This window comes from Pectinophora gossypiella, chromosome 8 (genome assembly GCF_024362695.1).
Source record: "Pectinophora gossypiella chromosome 8, ilPecGoss1.1, whole genome shotgun sequence".
In the NCBI taxonomy this organism is placed as follows: domain Eukaryota; kingdom Metazoa; phylum Arthropoda; class Insecta; order Lepidoptera; family Gelechiidae; genus Pectinophora; species Pectinophora gossypiella.
In genome coordinates, this window is record NC_065411.1 from 7,852,613 (window position 1) to 7,873,365 (window position 20,753).

General features: G+C 39.6%; 1 protein-coding gene across 4 annotated transcripts; it reads left to right on the forward strand.

Moving 5' to 3' along the window:
• The first annotated feature begins 264 nt into the window (after positions 1-264).
• LOC126369008 (male-specific sperm protein Mst84Da-like) lies at positions 265-16,074 on the forward strand. 4 transcript variants are annotated; one of them, XM_050013293.1, is made up of 3 exons: positions 265-374; positions 13,187-13,355; positions 15,930-16,074. In XM_050013293.1, the coding sequence occupies exons 2-3, from the start codon at positions 13,198-13,200 to the stop codon at positions 16,033-16,035; spliced, it is 264 nt and encodes an 87-aa protein (XP_049869250.1). In that variant the 5' UTR covers positions 265-374; positions 13,187-13,197; the 3' UTR covers positions 16,036-16,074. The 4 variants fall into 4 exon arrangements, with proteins under 4 accessions (XP_049869250.1, XP_049869251.1, XP_049869249.1 ...); XM_050013294.1 differs by having other exon boundaries at positions 265-365; XM_050013292.1 differs by lacking the exon at positions 265-374 and adding an exon at positions 1,556-1,587.
• The last annotated feature ends 4,679 nt before the right edge of the window (positions 16,075-20,753 follow it).

Here is a 20,753-nt window from a genome sequence, read left to right on the forward strand (position 1 = left end):
AGCGTGGCTCTTAATTAATGATGAGTAAGAATTGCCACACCAACCACGTACTGCCAAGATTTACAGCTTTAATTTTGTAAGCTCACTATTTGCTAATTAAACTAGACCGATAACATCAATCTATAGTTAGGTTAGGTCCGGTAAACATGCACGAGATTGCTATAACTCAAGGGCATCTCACGTCTGTAAACACTAACAGTAAATACAAATAGCGGTTCTCGGAATGTTGGTATAATTGTTTATTTTGATCGCAGTTGGCGCTGCGTCGCGACGTGCGCAGAAGTGCCGCGTGCCGCTACGATATCGACATGGTGGATGTGTCTTTATATGTGCGTCGTACCCAGAATGGAATTTTCAATTGGATGGTACCTTTAGTATGAAATTAACATATTTGATTGTACTTAGCTAAGTATAGATTTACTAATTTGGAACGTTTATTTTAATCAACGTGTCGGCGCTGTGCGTTGACGTGCGCACGAGTGGCGCTTGGTGTGACGATTTGGTTGATGTGACTCTACGTACGATTCAGACGTGTTAGGTATCCTTGTAATACTTGGGGACTTTCCTAAGTACTTACCTACTTTTAGTAAATCGCGAATCCCGAGATCTCGTCAAATTTTTCGAGAACAATCCCGAAGCATAATATGACGAGATCGCGTTCGAGATTGACGGCATTGGTCAAATCCTTTTGTTTGTTTTGATTACTTATATAGATTTCCAAAGAAAACTTAATTATTTAGTTAGTACTATTGAAAAATAAAGGTTTTTGTTTTCATTCGACAAATATTTTATTTTAATTAACCTCACTATCACAAAGAAGCAGTTTTCGTTGTTTTCAGTCATTCTAACTTTACATTTCTTTTTATAAACTAGACAAGATCCCGAAAATCTCGCGGGATTGATATTTCACTACCACTACTACCACGACCATTACCATTACCTACCATCATGATCATCAGTCAAAAAGACATACATACTTAATTAAATTATTTAAAGAAACTCGCAAAGAATGTAAGCCTAATATTTTTTGAACGGGGAATTAAAGCTTTTCATCCAATTTCTTAGTATACAATATGGAAAATCCTAAGAAAATCCCACTCATTCTCCTACTCGACGTAATCAACATGCTGACATGTTCGCTACTCATCCATTGATACCTAGGTAAGCTAAAAAGTTGCTTTGCGTACATTACAGGAAAGTATAGGGTGTTCAAATCAAATGAACTTTATTGCACAGAATTTCGTTTTTCTTTTAAAGGAAATAATGGAAGTACTTAGGTAGGTATTTCAATATTTAAACATATTGCGTTCCTTCATTATCTTATTTAGTTAACGAACACTCGTTAACAGAAATAAAATATTTGCTGCTTGACTACAGAGGCCCTGAGAAGTGGCTGCAAGTATTTTCCAACGTCTAGTAGCTCTATCTATACCACCAGTATAAACAAGCGTGATAAAGTTTCAACACGTTTTAATGAACACCCTACTTGACGCGTATGAATCATGCGATAAAACGAGGCACGGGCTTGCATCACGATCACGAGCAGTTGTGACAATGCGGCGAGGTAGCGTACACAGTGCGTAATGAGTACGTATTTCGGGAGCTGTGACGTCAGCACGACACAGCTACCGCAATCTTCAGCTTCACTGAAAGAGCGTGTAATAAATAAGTTTGAAAAAGAAAGGGATAGATTATAATTGGAATACGTTATTTTATTTTATTTTATTCGTTAAGCTGACGTTTTAGCGGATCAATAATGTTGTGACGCAGTCTATCGTCTTGAGCTATAAAAGAAGAAAATAATTTAATAAGTAGAGTAGATAGACTTCAGTATAAGGGATTCACGCTAGGATAATAAAAGCTAGGATAAATAAAAGCTATAAACGAAGAGAAAGCACAAGAGGAACCCAAAAATAACTAATGAACTTTAATGATTATATCCGTCCTAACATAAAACTATTAAGTAAGTACTTAATAAAGTTTCATTCAATTTGTTAGCATAGAACTTTTGAACATTTTAACGGAAGTATTCGTAGTACAAAAAAATATTATTCTCATATTTCGTCAAATATGTTTTCATTTTTCGTAGGTAAGTACTGAAAGTTTTCGGTGCAGTAGAGGTACTTACCTACTTTTTTTAACCGATTGATGCACCTGACGTAAGAGCACAACGTCATACCGCAGCACATTGTGGTCAGGGCGGAACATGACGTATATTAACGGTACTAACCGTAGTAGGAACATAGTGTAGGTATACACGTATGACAACGGGGGAAAACGCCGCATTGATTTCGCCTATAAAAGTAAGTGCGCAATGGAAACAAATGTCAAATAGCAATATTGCTTTTTAGATGAATTGCTTCAATGTGGCCTTTTAAACCTCACGATGTAATTGGTGTTCCGTTTTTGAAAAAAAATATCTTCCAAAATCTTTACTTCCTGCTTTACTAGTGTCGCACTTCTGTGATTCGCGATTTTTGGTGTGGATGTTAATATTAAGTAAAATACTGCTAGCTAATGGATATTGCTAATACTGTTGCATACAATCCTCCCTTTATCTGTTGGGGATACGGAACGATCCACCACGCCTATATTCTTCCGACCGCGGGAATCGAACTCGGGACGTCTGTTGGTCGTTGTGATCTGGTTAGGTGACTAAAGTGTCTACCCAATCTGTTTTAACAAGTAGCTAAACATATTGAAAGATCTTTCTACAAATGGGGGAAGCAGGTTTAAAAATAAAGACTCGTAAAAAATCAGGTGACATATTTCGTGCATGCACTGCCGACTTCCTATAAATTGAAATTGTCGTGGGAAAGGCACGGAGGATGTGACTCGAATACGACAGGGGTGCTCAACGTTTTTACAGATAAGCAGATAGTCTAAAAATAATACGTTGTAGGGTGGGCTAGTTACCAGGTAGAGCAAAGACACCGTGGAGACAGTGCGCAAGATGATTCAATCAATGGCCATGACCATGACGCATAAGAAAATGATGAAGATGAAAATTTGTGATAAGTAATATACTAATCACTGTTGGAGTCAGTAGAGCCGTAAAGACTTCAGAAGACAACTTATAATAGTCAAAACTATGCTATTCTTCTTCTATCGTGTGGATTAGAGTGGATTACCAACCTCAGCAACCCTGGTGTCATTATTATCGAGCCGCCAAAGGCCCCTGACATGGCTCATGTAACGACTACGTACTTATATCAGTAAGTAGTAACCGGGACCAACGGCTTAACATGCCTTCCAAAGCACGGATCATCTTACTTTCGGGCAATCGGGTGATCAACCTGTTACCTAACCAAACTAGGGATCACACGGCGATTTATGTGATATATCCCCACCGGATTTCGAACCTGGGACCTCGATATCGTGGGCCCAACGCCCAACCACTGGACCACAGAGGCCGTTATTATATTACTATGCTGTACATAACCATATGATGAATTGGTCACTTGCAACAGTGTTGAAATATGAAGTCTCATATCCCTGACTTTAACGTGGTAAAAACCTAGTATTATGTGTTTTAATTATGTTATCAGCCCATAATAGTCCATCATCAATATAAAAAAAAAGAATGTTATTAATATGAATGACTATTGTATAGTCGCACATCTGTGCCCGCACATTGCAACTGCTGGTAAGCGGAGTTCTGTGGAAGCGCGCCGGAAACGGATAAATGCTGCAATTTTCCGCCTGTCAATTGCATACACATAACGTAATGCCGTCTGTGCCTAATGTAAGCTTTCCTACCTCTATAACGGTGACGTGGAGTATGTTGCCAAACGTGATTAATACTGCACGAAAGGTCTCCCGACCAAGAAATAACTTCATTACTCGGACACGGCAAAGATTAGGATCACCGCTATGCGAGATCACAGCGATCTACCTAAAAAGAATTTGTAAATTCTTTACCTCCCGCGACATACAAACTTTTTAGAAAAGATTAAGCTGGCCAGCAGAATAGCCACAGGAAACTCTGAGAATATGAGAATTCGTATTTAAATTTGACAACCATGTGATTTTTCAACGAAATCCTCAGTTTTTTACAAAAATTTACACAGGATACATTAAAAATCTAAAAAAATTATAAAATCTTGAATCAAAATTCTTCAGTAAAAATACTTCATTAATTTCAAAACTACATCCACGTGGTGATAGTCTCAAGGTTTTCCGCGAGAAACTAAGAAGAAGAATGCCTTGCTGTGGTGGTTGCTGTGGTGGCTGCGGCCCGTGCTGCGGGGGTTGTGGACCTTGCTGCGGCGGCTGCGGGCCTTGTTGTGGCGGCTGCGGCGGCTGCTGCGGTGGTTGCGGTCCGTGCGGTGGTTGCTGTGGAGGTTGCGGCCCGTGCGGCGGCTGCTGCGGTGGCTGCGGGCCTTGCTGTGGCGGCTGCGGCGGATGCTGCGGTGGCTGCGGCCCGTGCGGCGGCTGCTGCGGCGGCTGCGGACCATGCTGCGGCGGCTGTGGTGGCTGCTGTGGCGGCTGTTGCGGCGGATGCTGTTGAAAGACAACAAAAACCTTGTTGGTGGAGTCTTGTTCAATAGAAGCGGAGCCTTCTGGATAAAAGTCGTGAAGAGCGGAGTCCGGGAGACTCTCGCCATGCAGTTGTGGTGTCCAGTGAATGTAATCGTTAAGAATAAATTGTTTAGAATTACGTATTTATTTTCTTTTATAAGCTGCTAAGCCAATATCGCAGAATTCCGACCTGTAACACCAACTGTCTTCACAAATTGCGAAATCTTTTTCGGACGAGTGTTCAGGCTCATGAATGGCTCCTGAACACTCGTCCGCCTCACTTGTCGTCACAACTTGTCCCTCACTAGTACTATGTCGTCACCATGTCCTTACATGTCCAAGTCCTCACCGTCTTCTCACGTCCTCACGTTCTCACCAAGTCCTCACCACGTCCTCACTCAACCATGCCCTTACATGTCCTCAAATCTTGTCCCTCTTGTCCCTCATGTCCTCACAACTTGTACTCACAAGTCCTCGCAACTTGTCCTCACAACTTGTCCTCACAACTTGTCCTCACAACTTGTCCTCACAACTTGTCCTCACAACTTGTCCTCACAACTTGTCCTCACAACTTGTCCTCACAACTTGTCCTCACAACTTGTCCTCACAACTTGTCCTCACAACTTGTCCTCACAACTTGTCCTCACAACTTGTCCTCACAACTTGTCCTCACAACTTGTCCTCACAACTTGTCCTCACAACTTGTCCTCACAACTTGTCCTCACAACTTGTCCTCACAACTTGTCCTCACAACTTGTCCTCACAACTTGTCCTCACAAGTCCTCACAACTTGTCCTCACAACTTGTCCTCACAACTTGTCCTCACAACTTGTCCTCACAACTTGAACTTGTCCTCACAACTTGAACTTGTCCTCACAACTTGAACTTGTCCTCACAACTTGTCCTCACAACTTGTCCTCACAACTTGTCCTCACAACTTGTCCTCACAACTTGTCCTCACAACTTGTCCTCACAACTTGTCCTCACAACTTGTCCTCACAACTTGTCCTCACAACTTGTCCTCACAACTTGTCCTCACAACTTGTCCTCACAACTTGTCCTCACAACTTGTCGACTTATTACTTGTCCTCAACTGGAGCAAAACTCCCTCCTGCGTCTCAATTTTCCACGTTGCAGAATACGCAAATGAGCCTTCGTTCTCATATTATATTCTCACAAAATATTACGTTCGCAAAATATTCACCAGCGCTTTGTCCTCGCAACCCTGATCAGCCCACATATCAACCCAATTTCGCAATGCATCCATGCCAACAATGTCCTAGATTAAATACATGCTAATAAAACCACAAACTTTAATAATTTAAATTTATTTACATAGAAACAGGTGTGACAAATCCACGGGGGACTACATTGACTTTACACTTATTATCCTGGACCGACATCAGGAACACCATGACAAACAGGAGCATGCAGAAACCAATCAGATTGTGGAAGCTCAAACATTCTACGGTCTCCGGAGGTTTCTGAAACAAAGATTAAGTTGTGCTTGTAAATTGCAATGTTGCCTTGACGACGACACCCACCAATGGAAAAGCGTGTTCTGAAGAAGCTACTTACGAATATAATAAAAGCACAGTAATTCTAAATGCATTCCAACATCGTCAGGAAGTATCTTGTGAGAATAAAAGTAAAAAAGCTTGGCTACGTCCCGTGCCACCTGAACCTCTTCGGAGAGAATTATAAATGGGTAATAATGATAATGCTTTATTTCTACATACTTACTCGTACCTTCACTTAACTCACTCTATTAGGTCAAATCTTGCCTGGCCACTAACAGCCCGAAATCTACCAAGGTGTTAAGTACCAGTAAATAAATCCTCTACAATTACATTGATACACATATACATAGCTCAACGACTTAAAATCACTTTTGGGAAAATTATTAATATTTTATGGATATCTGAGAATCAAAGAAAAGTGGTATAGTTACCGGAGTACTGATTCTAGCAGGAGAGGCCGCAACAGGGTTCTGGGCAACAACCGCAGCAACCTCCCGTCGTCGGGGAGCAAGAATATGAATAGAGGCAGTATCCACCACCCTGGGGCCCTCCGCAAAAGCCTCCGTAGTACACGGGCATTGTGGCTGGATCCTAGGCCGAATTTTGGAGCTACACCCAACAATTTAACTCAAAAGGCGTCTAGACGATCCGGTACTTTTTTGGAAATGAAGAGATGACAGGTGACTGAAAATTTTCTTTTAACGACATTCGACATTAGAATTTCTTTCAATTCATTCTGTGTCAATTATTTTTCTTGTGCCTGTATTATTTTTCAGCCGGTCAATGAAACTTTAATACGCTTTACTTAGTACTTTTGTTGTAGTTGAATGGGTTTTAGGTAAATTTTACAAATTGGAAAAATATTTCTTTTTCTAATCGGTTGCTATTGGGACAAAACAAAACCATAAAAAAGGCGATAATTTGTGTATAGTGACTTGCCAGAAAACTATCTGCAAAAAATCCTGCAAAAGAAGAAAAACTGAAACGTCAACACTTGTCCGTCATAATTACGAAAACTTGGCACGCGAAAAGTTGAAAAATTCAAAAAAAGCTTAAAATTATCAAAATTTATAAAAATACTTATGATCCTGGATTTTCGATATATATACCTAGTCCTTTAACAATTCTATTGCTGTATCAATATTAACTGAAAAGAAAAGATGCCTACTCAGTACGGGTGCTACCGAGACTTCAATATTGGCACGTTTGCGCGTTGTCCAGGGGGCTGCGACCCGCCTTGCTGCCGGTGTTGTACCCCCTGCGTCCAGGGCTGCTGCTGCTGCCCTACGGGACCCTGCTTCAACTGTCACTGTGGCCACGTGCCTTAAGGCTAGTCCCATGCCGCCATCTTGGACCTACTGGCCGTGGACTCCCCGCATCATCACACCAACGTCTCGTGTTGTTTTGTAAAGAGTAATAAATGCGTGCTGAGTATTTTTGTTGTTTCCTTTCAACCGCAATATTATATATAAATCCAATAGGTCGGACTGGTGTGGTCATCCACCTCTTAACCTAAATATATAGTAGAAGAAGAAGAATAAGTAGGTATAGTGATATTCAGAGGAGACCCGTGATCGTATGTCTCAGTCTTGTAGAATTCGCCCTACAGTTCGCTTCTATTCTACGATATACCTCTACATGGCTATGTTTTCAACATCACAATTCACATATATTCTTAGCATATATACCTAATGGCAAATTTATTTGTCTGATGTGACGTGACGCCTCAGAACGGTATCGGTTTCATACATTTAGTATAGTAACGTTCATACTACTTTGTAATGCGTATTGTGTTGTGATGGCTTGTGTTGTGTCTCATCAGAAACGATCGCGGTTGAGTCAGAGCTGTATTGATTGAAAATATCTTCATGAGATAAATGGGAAAACTAGCCATCACGTCACACGACATGTCACAACACATCAGACAAATATAAATGTATTAAAATATTTAGATAGGTAGGTATACCTATAAAATAGATAAGTTGTCAAAAAGCAACACGGGCCTACCGACGAAATAGCCTTGTAATAAGACCGCTATGTATTGTATTGTATCGAAATGTCTGTTGTCTAAGGTTAGTTAGTGAACTTTAATTTACGTAATTAAACCTAGCGAGAACGGAACGGTGGTTTCTCAATATAATTGACACCAAGGGCCTTAGAGACGAACGTACCAACTAGAGATTCTGGAAATAAATGGCAAGACACCCAAGCAAGCACATTCTACCCGTGGTCCTTGCTTTTATACGTGCACTTTAGAAGCATAATGTTCTTTGCCGGCTGCAGCTGAAATTAGCATCATAGTCTATACTATGATAGCAGCTGTAGCTAGCTACAGCTAGGCCGTGACAGTTGAATGGGCTGAAGCCGTTTCGTATTATTAAGTAATTTAATTACCTACGTATTTTAATGCCGAATAAATATTTTTTCTTTCTTTTTAATAATCTCACGTGTTATGTTCCTGCACAACACTGGAATTCTTGTGTGCGTCAAGCTAGCGGCCTCAAAAAAAAAATGGGCACGAAAAAATAATTTGACCATACCAAAAAATAGAACTCTTATTGAAAAAAATAGTACCTGTTGTAAAAAAATTAGTACCATCACGATTCTGGATTTATAGCCATGTTTTATTGCACTTGCTAGCTTGACGGTGAGCGAAATTTGGCGAGAGTTAACGACAAGATCTTTCGCTTTGATTTAAACGCCAAAAAATAGTACCGAAATAGTACTCACCCCCTACAAAATACCGAAATGAGTACTTCAACGGTTCCAAAGTTATAAAGGCAGTTCTTTGATCCCGCTGGCTTGACGTTTTGAAAATACATATTATCTGGGGAACGCTTGCATACTTCAGTATGTAACTAATGTCAATAAACTCGTATGAAATAGTACTCCCTACCATCATAATTTTGATCCGATTCTCTTTGTAGAAATATGTTAAAAAGTCATTATAACCTATGTCATGTACTATTTCATACGAGTTTATTGACATTAGTTACAAACTGAAGTATGCAGGCGTTCCCTAGATAATAGGTATTTTCAAAACGTCAAGCCAGCGGGATCAAAGAACTGCCTTTATAACTTTGGAACCGCTGAAGTACTCATTTCGGTATTTTGCAGGGGGTGAGTACTATTTCGGTACTATTTTTTGGCGTTTAAAGCAAAGCGAAAGACCTTGTCGTTAACTCTCGCCAAATTTCGCTCACCGTCAAGCTAGCAAGTGCAATAAAACATGGCTATAAATCCAGAACCATGATGGTACTAATTTTTTTACAACTGGTACTATTTTTTTCAATAAGAGTACTATTTTTTGGTATGGTCAAATTATTTTTTCGTGCCCATTTTTTTTGAGGCCGCTAGCTTGACGCACACGAATTCTTCCCTCTTCAAACGAAGGATTAACGGGTATTTACACCGCTAACCACAGACTTGTACACGTAAGTACGTAGATAGTTTCAAAGAAACATGCATCGTGGTGGAAAAAATCCCTAGTTTATCCTTCCGTAATTCGCAGTATTCATTATTTTAATAGGTACTACTCTCTATCATAGGTACAGGGTGTGCCCTGAAGATTTTTATCCCGAGACTCATTTCTGATTTCGGGATTTTATTTTAACAATCCCGGGATAGCTGGATTGAAAACAGTATTTATAAAACTGCAAATGGCAAAGAAAAACGAGATTTTAAATTGATTTATTATTCATCAGAAAATTTATTTAAGTAGTATACAAAATCAGAATAATTTCATCAACCAACGTAATTATCATGGATACTTGTTGTAGGTCAATTTAACATTTCTGAATCTAAGTAAGTACTTAGTACTGACGTCATTACACATGGTGTTGAAACTGTAACAGCAACAAATCTCTTTTTTTTTTAAATCAGTGCAGGAATACAATACAAACATTACAAGTTATCCCGGGATTCGGGATCCCAGGACTGATATCTCTATCTCTATTGTGTAGGAAAAGAGAAAATTTATTATAACTAAAGTAAACACGAGCCATAGGTATGAATTTAATAGAATTATGAACGTCTCAACAACACAGTAAAAGTTCTTTATTTTTGAAAAGATGTATGTAAGATGTATATTTTTGTAAGATGTATTTATCTTGGATGGCATTCACTTGCTTTGCCAGAATCCTTCTATTACGTTCCTACTATACTTTTACCAAGACTATTTTGTATGGAAAGAAAGGTCTTGTCATCGCACACAGAGGCCAGTGTTGGTTTATGTCGCACACCCTCCGATCCTCTATGCCCACGATGCCCACACATTTTAAAACAGTTGCACATCTGTACCCCATTGAACATTGCAGGCTTGGATCACCTGTTCAAAAGTAAAACGATCTTCTGCTTCGGAGGTCACGTCGCGGCTATTGGCCGTAATAAAAACATCTCCACCAACGCGCAGTGGAGCAGCGTAGTGGGGGTGTATTTTTTTCTGTTTTTTCTGTTTTTTTTTTAATTTTTATTTTTCTTTTATTTTTATGTTTTGTCATCGCCAAATTTGTTTATTGTTAATTATTAGATAGATTAGATTATTTTGAAATTAAGAGATTTAAATAATTTTATAAATATAGTATTGTTTGTTGTATCTCATTCAGCAATATGGTACAAGATCATGTTCATGTAAATTACTTACACCATAAACAAAACAGTAACTAACAGTACAGAAATAGATAGTAAAATAAACAAAATAAAAATAAGTAAAACAAATTATAGACAACTACTAATTGTATTTATCCAATGTACACTGGGGGACATTGAGTTGTAGTCTAGGATACCTACTCCATAGAGTAGCATACCTAGTATAAATTGTACATACACGAGCACCACGGCACGTTGACAGCCTCCGTGGTCTAGTGGTTAGAGCGTTAGGCTCACGATCTGGAGGTCCGGGTTCTATTCCCGATGGGGACATTGTCGAAATCACTTTGTGAGACTGTCCTTTGTTTGGTAAGGACTTTTCAGGCTTGAATCACCTGATTGTCCGAAAAAGTAAGATGATTCCGTGCTTCGGAGGGCACGTTAAGCTGTTGGTCCCGGCTATTAGCCGTAAAAACACCTCCACCAACCCGCAGTGGAGCAGCGTGGTGGAGTATGCTCCATACCCCCTCCGGTTGATTGAGGGGAGGCCTGTGCCCAGCAGTGGGACGTATATAGGCAGTTTATGAGCACCACGGATCACAACTAACTTTTTTGTTCTATTGAACCGAAAATCATAATTCCATACGCGGATAAATTGCATTCCATACATTTTATTAATGCTTGATTGATGGAGGCAATGGTCCACAAATATAATTTTAATATTATCTATTTATCACATCAGTGACGACGATACGAAGCCCATGTCGTGACCTGCGCACCATAAATGAGCATTAGCTAAAGTAATCCACGTTTCACCCTCTACCAGCGGATTGCGTGCGTGGTCCCATTCGGCTTCTGACCCCGATTCGCCGAAATTCACGTCTATTATTAGTATGCTAGATATAAAACGCCAGCGTAATTAGAGCCTTTATCGGTTCGCGGTATAGCGCGAATAAGGCTCTTTGAAAAACGGTTAATTTTTCCCAGATATTGTAATACAAAGGGTGAGTAGTTCATAGAAATGGTGGGGCGCGGACGAGGTTCTTCGAAGCTGGTGGAGGTCGCACTGTCGCCTGGTTTATTTCAGTCTTCACCACGTGGCGTGACCGCCGTGACCCTCCCTACGCTTCGTATTAATAAATCAAATGGTTCACGATTTGTTCGGAACGTCCCCGTAATGATTAGTTAGCGTTCTCTTCACTGGAACTACGAAGGACGGACTTTTTACATAGTTTTTATAGAGTTTTGTGCTTGGTGCTATTAGAATAGGTATTGTTGTGTCCCCTAGTAACTAGTACTAACATTACACATGATTATTTTCGTTCCCTGTTTCATTCTAAGCTGTACTCCTAGTTCGTAACTATAATTCTGTCTGGTATCCAGGGGTCCTTAAATTTGACTTGTGGCTTTACCCACGCCAAAAGGAATACGCCTGTGCCTCTATATGTATGTGTATTTTATACACCACGCTGCTTCGTCATGCGTCGAACCACCAGTTGCCAACGCTAGTCAGAAAACATACAATAGAAATACCAAGAATGTAACCCAATATTTTACGAGAATATGATGTATCGCGAGTACATCGCTCGGCATTTCCGGTGGCCATCTTATCTGATGGCGACGCTGCGCAAAATGAGCGTGCTTCCGGTCTCCACACCTTGATCTGGCTACGTGTGGATTTCGGGCAACTTATAAATAAAACATTCATACATCTGCTCATTAACATGGTGTTGCGATTCACTATCGGGAGACCCACTGTCAATGACGTTCAATGTTTTGGAGTACTTAATATCATTGCCTGAAATAAAAGTAGCAGTTGGTTACAAGTATAAGCTTAATAGGTACACCTATGAAGGTAGGTACTTAGGATAGAATCCGACATTGATCACTATGTACGGACTTATAAGGATGAAAACTGTAGCAATAAAAACAACAATGTTCAACCACACTCTTTATTGGTCACGTAACAAGTTTCACAAGCTTACACACTAGCAGCAGCAACCGCCCCTGAACCGCCAACTGTACGTGCCGAAGGGCCTCCCACAGGGCCCACAGCAGACCCCGCAGCAGGGGCCACAGAACGGGGCGGGAAAGTGGGCCCCCGCCACCTGTCCACAACAAGGGACCCCACAATGAGGACCACAGCAACCAGGCATCCTCACAGCTTAAACTTGGTTTTAATTTCAAAGTGTTTTGCAGTTTTTATGATGTTTTATAAAATTTTCTACAAACGAGAGTTTGGTGGAATGGAAGCAATATCAAAAAATGATTACCTACGTCAAATTCAAAATCCGATGCCTATCAGGTTTTCTTTTTCTGTATCAAAAAAGATGTAAGTAGTTGTTGGTACACACTGGCAGAAATGAAAAATGTAGAAGGAAAAATAAAAAATAACATTTATTTTCATGTCAATTCATTAATTTCACAACTGTTTAGGTTCGGTGTAAATTTTTGGTGAAAAAATAAAATACATCCGCGTTTGCGGCTAAAATTAAAAAAATACAAGTATTTCAGTTTCTATCTACAATATCACCAAAAAGATAATTATATCCTTTCAGTTCACACAAAAATGCCAGTTCTCAACTGCTGTTTGGGATGCCAGGGCCCAATGTGTGGGCCGTGTGGCCCCGGCGCGGGCCGTTGCTCCTGCGGGATGGGGCCCTGCTGCGTGCACGCACGAGGGGTCCAGTGCTGCTCACCCTGCGGTGACCGCGGCGTTATACACGGGTGAGCGCCTTTGTATTGTATATAACACTATGTACCTACAAAATATTTCTTGCTATTCCTCATTCAAAGGCGCATAATGACTAAAACATGAAAGAAAAGAGATGTTCATTGCATTTTTATCAGATTATCCAATTTTGAGGAGTCTGAATGTCTTTGAAGTATAGCTACGCTAAAAGCATACTTTTCTTTCTACAAAACCAAATAAGTATCACCAAACCTACGACGACGACACTATCATTCTCTTTATAGGCACAAGTCGTCGGAATAGAACACGTAACTACTCATGGTATACTTAATAGAATTAATCGTAATAGAATATGATGTAATGTATTGTGAGTAACGATGTAATATAATTGTAAAATGTAATATAATAATAAAGTAATACACTTCTCATCAAAAAAATCGAAACACTTCCGTTTTCATTGTTTCTGTCCGAATTTAACACAAAAATGAATTCATACGATGAAAAAAAATACATAAATGTATAGCTGGCAGTTTGGCCATTACAGTAATAAGCGAAAATTCTAAATTCAAAATTAGAATTTCATTTGTTTATCTTATAAACGAAATGAATCACTGTTTTGAGACAAATGTGTGTTTAGGGTTGGAGTACATTTAGCGTTTAAAAACTAAAAATTGGCGCCTATCCTTAAACTTTTTGTTTTTTATTTCAATACTGTGACTTTGGGACGTCTGAAAAAAGGTTTTTTTTCTAAAACGTATGGATACTTCGCCCACAGAAGCCGCCCAAGTTGTGGCATTGCTGGATTCTGGCCTTAGTCAGCGTGTTGTGGCTGCAAGACTGCATCTAAGCCTGTCATCTGTTCATAGAGTCTATAAACGTTATCGGGAGACTGGTTTGTTCACGCGCCGTTCAGGATCTGGCAGGAATCGGGTCACTTCTGAGCGAGATGATCGATTTATTGTAACAACTTCTCTAAGAAATCGACGCCTTAACGCTTTTCAACTGCAGCAGCGGCTTCGTGTTGTACGAAAGGTGGCTGTAAGTGACTCTACAATTAGAAGAAGGTTGAAGGATCGTGGACTGGTACCGCATAAGCCAGCAAATGGGCCGAAATTAACTGCAGACCATCGAAGAGCGCGCCTTAACTTTGCACGTGAGCACCTAAATTGGTCATACCTACAGTGGAGCAAAGTTCTCTTTTCTGATGAGTGTAAAATTATGCTGTATGGTAACGACGGAAGAAACAAGGTCTACAGAAGAGACGGAGAACGCTATGCACAATGCTGCATTGAAGAAAAGGTCAGCTATGGTGGCGGTTCGTGGACGGTTTGGGGAGGAATCAGCGCCGACGGTAAGACAGAGCTTGCTTTCGTGTCTGGGCCACGTCTGCCTGCACTTAACTGTCATCGGTACGTCGAAGAGTGTCTCGAGCCTCATGTGATGCCCTATGCACATTTTATTGGCAACGGCTTCATATTCATGCACGACAATGCTAGGGCTCACACCGCGGGCGTCGTACGAGATTATCTTAACGAAGTCGATATCTCTATTATGGAATGGCCAGCAAGAAGCCCGGACATGAATCCCATTGAACATCTGTGGGATGAATTAAAGAGACGAATTCGAGCAAGAGATCCTGCCCCAGAAACACTTAGCCAGCTGCAAGATGCAATCCAAGAGGAATGAGACAATATACCACAGCATGTGATCGTGACTCTCATCCGATCGATGAAGAACCGTATGGAAGCAGTAATTAGAGCTCGGGGAGGGAATACAAGTTATTAAATAAACGTTTATTAGCTTTTTTTTTCATTTACGTGTGTTGTTTTATCCATTTCCTTTATACTCCATACGGAATAAAAATGACTCATTTAACAAAATACGAAACCTATGAAAAATTCATTTAAATTTAGAACATTAACATTAAGATTTGATAAGCTCATATTACTCACTATTAAACGACATTTAACATTTATTCCTAAATGTACACATTTTTCTGATAATCCTGACAAAACGTAAACTTGCAAGGTGTTTCGATTTTTTTGATGAGAAGTGTATAATTATCTGCATGATTTTAGACGAAATTGCATTCACCCCCATGCTTAATGTTTTCGCACCTGGCCAAGAATTTATCAGTTTCAGACCTTACAACTTTGTTGTTAGTGTACCGTAAGCAATGAACTGAACTCTCTCCGGTCTGTTATTACATTTACCACTTCGGCATAGCAACGGTTCCCTGTTCAACGGTTTTGTGGTTTGCAGCCGACAATGCGGTTTTGCCCCGGGCGGGAGGAAGCCATTAAAACCACGTCAACCATGTTACCTGTGATGTAAATCTAATTACTTGTAACACAAACATTTTTGCATAATCACAGACGGTTAGCGGATATTCCCTTTTTTTACAGGGTTGACATTTGAGTTTCTTTTCATAGCCTTTAAGCTGTAGATCAGGTAATAGGTTACCATCCCATCAACCCACATCGGATCCTTATTACGCGCAGAAAACCAATATTCGAGGATTTGCCGCGCATAATGTGAATGTGACTTAAAGGATTTTTGGTTACGGAGGTTCGTAGAAGCGGCGCCTCTAACCTAGTTGTTTCCACCAGGGCTCGCGGCGGCGCCGCAGGCTCGTACTACAGCTGCGGGCACGGCTGCATCGGCGGCTGCACCGGGGGCGTCTGCGCCTCCTGCTGCGGCCCTTGCTGCGGATGACCTCCCAGAATCTGTGCTGTGATGTCTGAAGTCTTGTCTCAATATATTTTTGACACGCATCTGTTTTTTTTTTCTTACAAGTACAGTGAATGCTTTCGAGCGACATATAGTGCGACATGTCGTTTATGCAATTGTCGATCGATCGTCTGGGCGCAAATGTCCTATTCTCAAAATGTCCTTTCTCCGATTTGTGGCTCATACGGTGTCCATTGCGAGAATGGTGTCTTGCGAGAATGGTGTCCATGGTGTACATTGCGAGAACCTTTAGGTAGTTAACGAAGAATGGTGTCCATGGTGTACATTGCGAGCGTTTTGAAGCATAAGGTCAAAAGAGCGAAATGTCAAGTGGTAGCAAATTGTCAAAAGAGCAGAATGTCAAAAGCGCATATTGTCAAAAGCGCACAATGTCAAAGGCGCAGAATGACAAAAGCGCATAATGTCAAAAATTCTACTTAAACGGATTAACTGCTTAGATATCGATTTTAACTTTTTTTGGTTAGTCTGACTGAGTCATGGCGGGGGAAAAAAATAAAACATGCATATTTTTTGGAATAATATTTATTTTTGTAATCAAATCAATCAAACGACCCCTGTGGCGCAATGGTAACAACACCGGTCCGTCAATCGAATCATTTAAATTTTATTTGGTTCAAAATGGAATAGAACCTTTAGGTAGTTAACGACCATTTCCTTATTTGTCATTAGAACCCACGACCTCGAGATAGGCAGATCGGAATAGTAACCTTATGTTCAAAAATAATTATTTTAAAAAATAATAAATACTCTTTATTTTCACAAAAAACTAGGTAACTGATATACTACTTAAATACTTTTTTTGTAAATAAATACATATTATACATAATATAAACGACCAGACACGAGGCGAATTTTAGTTTTGCTAACATTCGCCCCGGGCGGGATTCGAACCCGCAACCCCCGATTGACGGACCGGTGTTGTTACCATTGCGCCACAGGGGTCGTTTGATTGATTTGATTACAAAAATAAATATTATTCCAAAAAATATGCATGTTTTATTTTTTTCCCCCGCCATGACTCAGTCAGACTGACCAAAAAAAGTTAAAATCGATATCTAAGCAGTTAATCCGTTTAAGTAGAATTTTTGACATTATGCGCTTTTGTCATTTTGCGCCTTTGACATTGTGCGCTTTTGACAATATGCGCTTTTGACATTCTGCTCTTTTGACAATTTGCTACCACTTGACATTTCGCTCTTTTGACCTTATGCTTCAAAACGCATTGCGAGAATGGTGTCCATGGTCCCTCCCACATTTTTCTAATTATTAGTAGGATTATTTTATTATATTATGCCGACAATCATATATATCAAACTATTAGTAAAAAATGATTCTATATATTGATTTAAACTCCTCATAAATCTTACAATATTTTCCTATTATGATGATATAACAGGAAAATATAATACTCATGTCGTAAATAAATACTTGCAATTATTTATAAGTACAATCCATGAAATGAAACGAAACGCATCTCGTCATGTCATAGTAGTAACATAAAAAATTTGAGGGTAGTTTTAGAAAACTTCTAGATTTTTCTAACAAATGATTCATTCATTTGATACTGCTTGTTTGATGATGATTATACTTATTGTTGATTTTTAAAAATAATTATTTTTGATTACAAAAATAAATATTCCAAAAAATATGCATGTTTTATTTTTTTTCCCCGCCATGACTCAGTCAGACTGACCAAAAAAAGTTCAAATCGATATCTAAGCAGTTAATCCGTTTAAGTAGAATTTTTGACATTATGCGCTTTTGTCATTCTGCGCCTTTGACATTCTGCGCCTTTGACATTCTGCGCCTTTGACATTGTGCGCTTTTGACAATATGCGCTTTTGACATTCTGCTCTTTTGACAATTTGCTACCACTTGACATTTCGCTCTTTTGACCTTATGCTTCAAAACGCATTGCGAGAATCGAATGGCGCATGGTGTACATTGCGAGAATCGAATGGCGCATGGTGTACATTGCGAAGTGTGCATGGTGCATGGTGTACATTGCGAAGTGTGCATGGTGCATTTTGCGACAGAATACCCAATGCCGGTTTCTTACAAGTGGTGCAGAATCAATGAAAGCATGAAGTTGTGACCTGAACGTTTATTTTCCTAATCAATACACAGATAAGAATGACGGGATCAACGCGACAACTTCGCCGTCCAGAGACCCGCGTTCGCCGAGTTGCCAGCGCGCGGACGACGTACGCTGCTCATCCGCGCGGCTGGGACGTGCACAGCATCAGCGATGTCTTCTTCCCAGGCCTCGGAAAGAATCTTGGGGAGCCGCTACGCGTGCGACGGAGTCTAGCTCGACGTCAGCTCGACATTCCGGGGAACGGAGCAAACACGCCGCGGCTCGAATCGCTGCGCCACTGTGACACGTGGACTTGTCAGCGGACGCGGAGCCCTGCGGCTGCCGCCTTAACAGCAGCGGTAGCAGCAGCCGTAGCACGGCGAACAGCAGGAGTAACACGGGGAGCAACACGGTGAACAGCAAGGGCTGCAGCACGGGTAGCAAGGCATCTTCGCTTCGCACTACGGCTTTACGAACAGCAAAATAAGAAATCGTCGCGACTGATTGCAACGAGGAGGGAGATTGAGAATTATTCACTTTTTTTTACGTTTTATCTTTAAGATACGGAATGTTGAAGGTTTGAAGAATTGTTTTTGAATGACCTAACTAAGCAACATACGTTCACAAGAAGACTTTTCGTGTCATTTTCGTAGTTCTAGGTTTGAACGATGGAACAAAATTTGAATATTTTATTCTTTGAAAGTTTTTCTTCTTTACTTTCACTAGCAGCCAGAATAGATTTTCTATCATAAGTTTTTTTATTGGCCTCACACCTCGGTAATTTGATACTCGATGATGGACCGGTTATGTGATATGGACGAAGTGATTAATGCGGCCATTATGATGTTGTTGTCTTTTTTTTGTATGTGGCGTCCTTTTATAATAAACTTTTTCTATTCTATTCTATTCTATTCTATAATGTCTAATTCTATCGCGTAAAGTGATTAATTACTAAGTAAGTATCTAAACTTCATTATTTATCATATTGCCCGGTCATTACTATATTGCTGTAAATATGACAATTGGGCAATTTGATAACAAAGCGAAATAATTAATCTGATTACTGAAACTTTAAATTATTTTTTCTACTCCTCTACTTTAATCTGGCATTTAAATAACCAAAAAGTCTAATATAAGTACATACATAATTAAACTCTTTGAAAAAGTGTACGCTCTATGGCCTATAAAAGCATTGTTTACAAAGTGTAACTGTACTATAATGTCGCCAAAAAAGCATTGTTGTTGTTTTTTTTTTTTTTGACCTGGAAACTGGCACCTTTACTTTGTTTGGTGCCATAGATATACTATAAAAAAAAGTATACATTTGCCGCCATTTTCCCGCGCGTTGGAAAATAAATTGGAAAATTTTTGTGTTTCGTTTAAAATTACGTCGTCGTAGAAAAAGTATTGTATGCAACGTTGTATAACTAGGTCAAAAAATGCTCGTGGCGTCTCTTATTGCGATGTTCGCCAAGGCTCACATCGCAACTCACGCCACTCGCATTTTTTGACCCTTCTTATACAACTGTTGCATAAAATACTATTATATCAAAACTTTATAAAACAAAGACATGTATTGTTGTGAAATTTTTGTTTTAAATTTTATTATGATTTGCTATATTTTTAATAAGTTTTAAATGCAAAAACTTGTGAGTTTAATTTCTTATTAATCCAAATAATAACATACGCTCACGACTATATCTCAATGGGGTAGTCAGAGATATCTCCATCAGAAGATGAACTAAATTAAATAACCACACTTCACCGAGGTCTCTGTTAGACCAACGTTATAGCCGTATCGCCGTCGATAATGATCGAGCCAACTGTATTAGTGAAAACTGCACTTCAGATAAGTTAATAAAGCATTGGTGCAAGTCTGATACCGAGATTCGAACCGGCGCTCTCCGTTTGATAAGCAAGCTAGTGCACCACAGGACCACAGTGACTATAATTAATCCAAAGAATGAGTCTGGCTATTTAAATTGTTGAACATTTAGTTAATTTAAGTTAAATGACAATACATAATAAAATAATGTTATTAAGTATGTTTTTATTACTCTGCCCAAAAGGCGATGGGGTATATGTATAGTGCCCAATTTACTTGGTCCGTAATAAATACTTACCAAAAGCGCAACACGGGAAGGTCCGTGTTGCTCTATGAGATACCACACGAAACTACGACACGAAATATGTATTAAGTACTCTTTGGTTTATTGTTTCTCTATTCAAAGCTGAGATTCAAGGTGAAATTCTTCGTATATCAACATCCCCAGATTCTCAGAAATGGCGGGAACTCTACCTACAAATGTCAACCGTCAAATGTGTATTCAAATTCAAACCCACGTCAAATTCAAACATCGAACATGCATGGGTCGCATGTAATACGTACGTCGCACAAAAACAACCGCGATGTACCTAAAAAGATTTCATATCAAGCTGCACAGAAGTTTCTTTCAATATTTTTTGTTGGATTCACCTTATTCAAAAATGTATTTTTAAAACATAAAAAATAATAAGAAAATATGTTAAAATTGTTTATGTTCCAAATCATGATAAATTAAATTATGGTTTTTATAATAAAAATTTAGGAATAAGTTTTTGAACA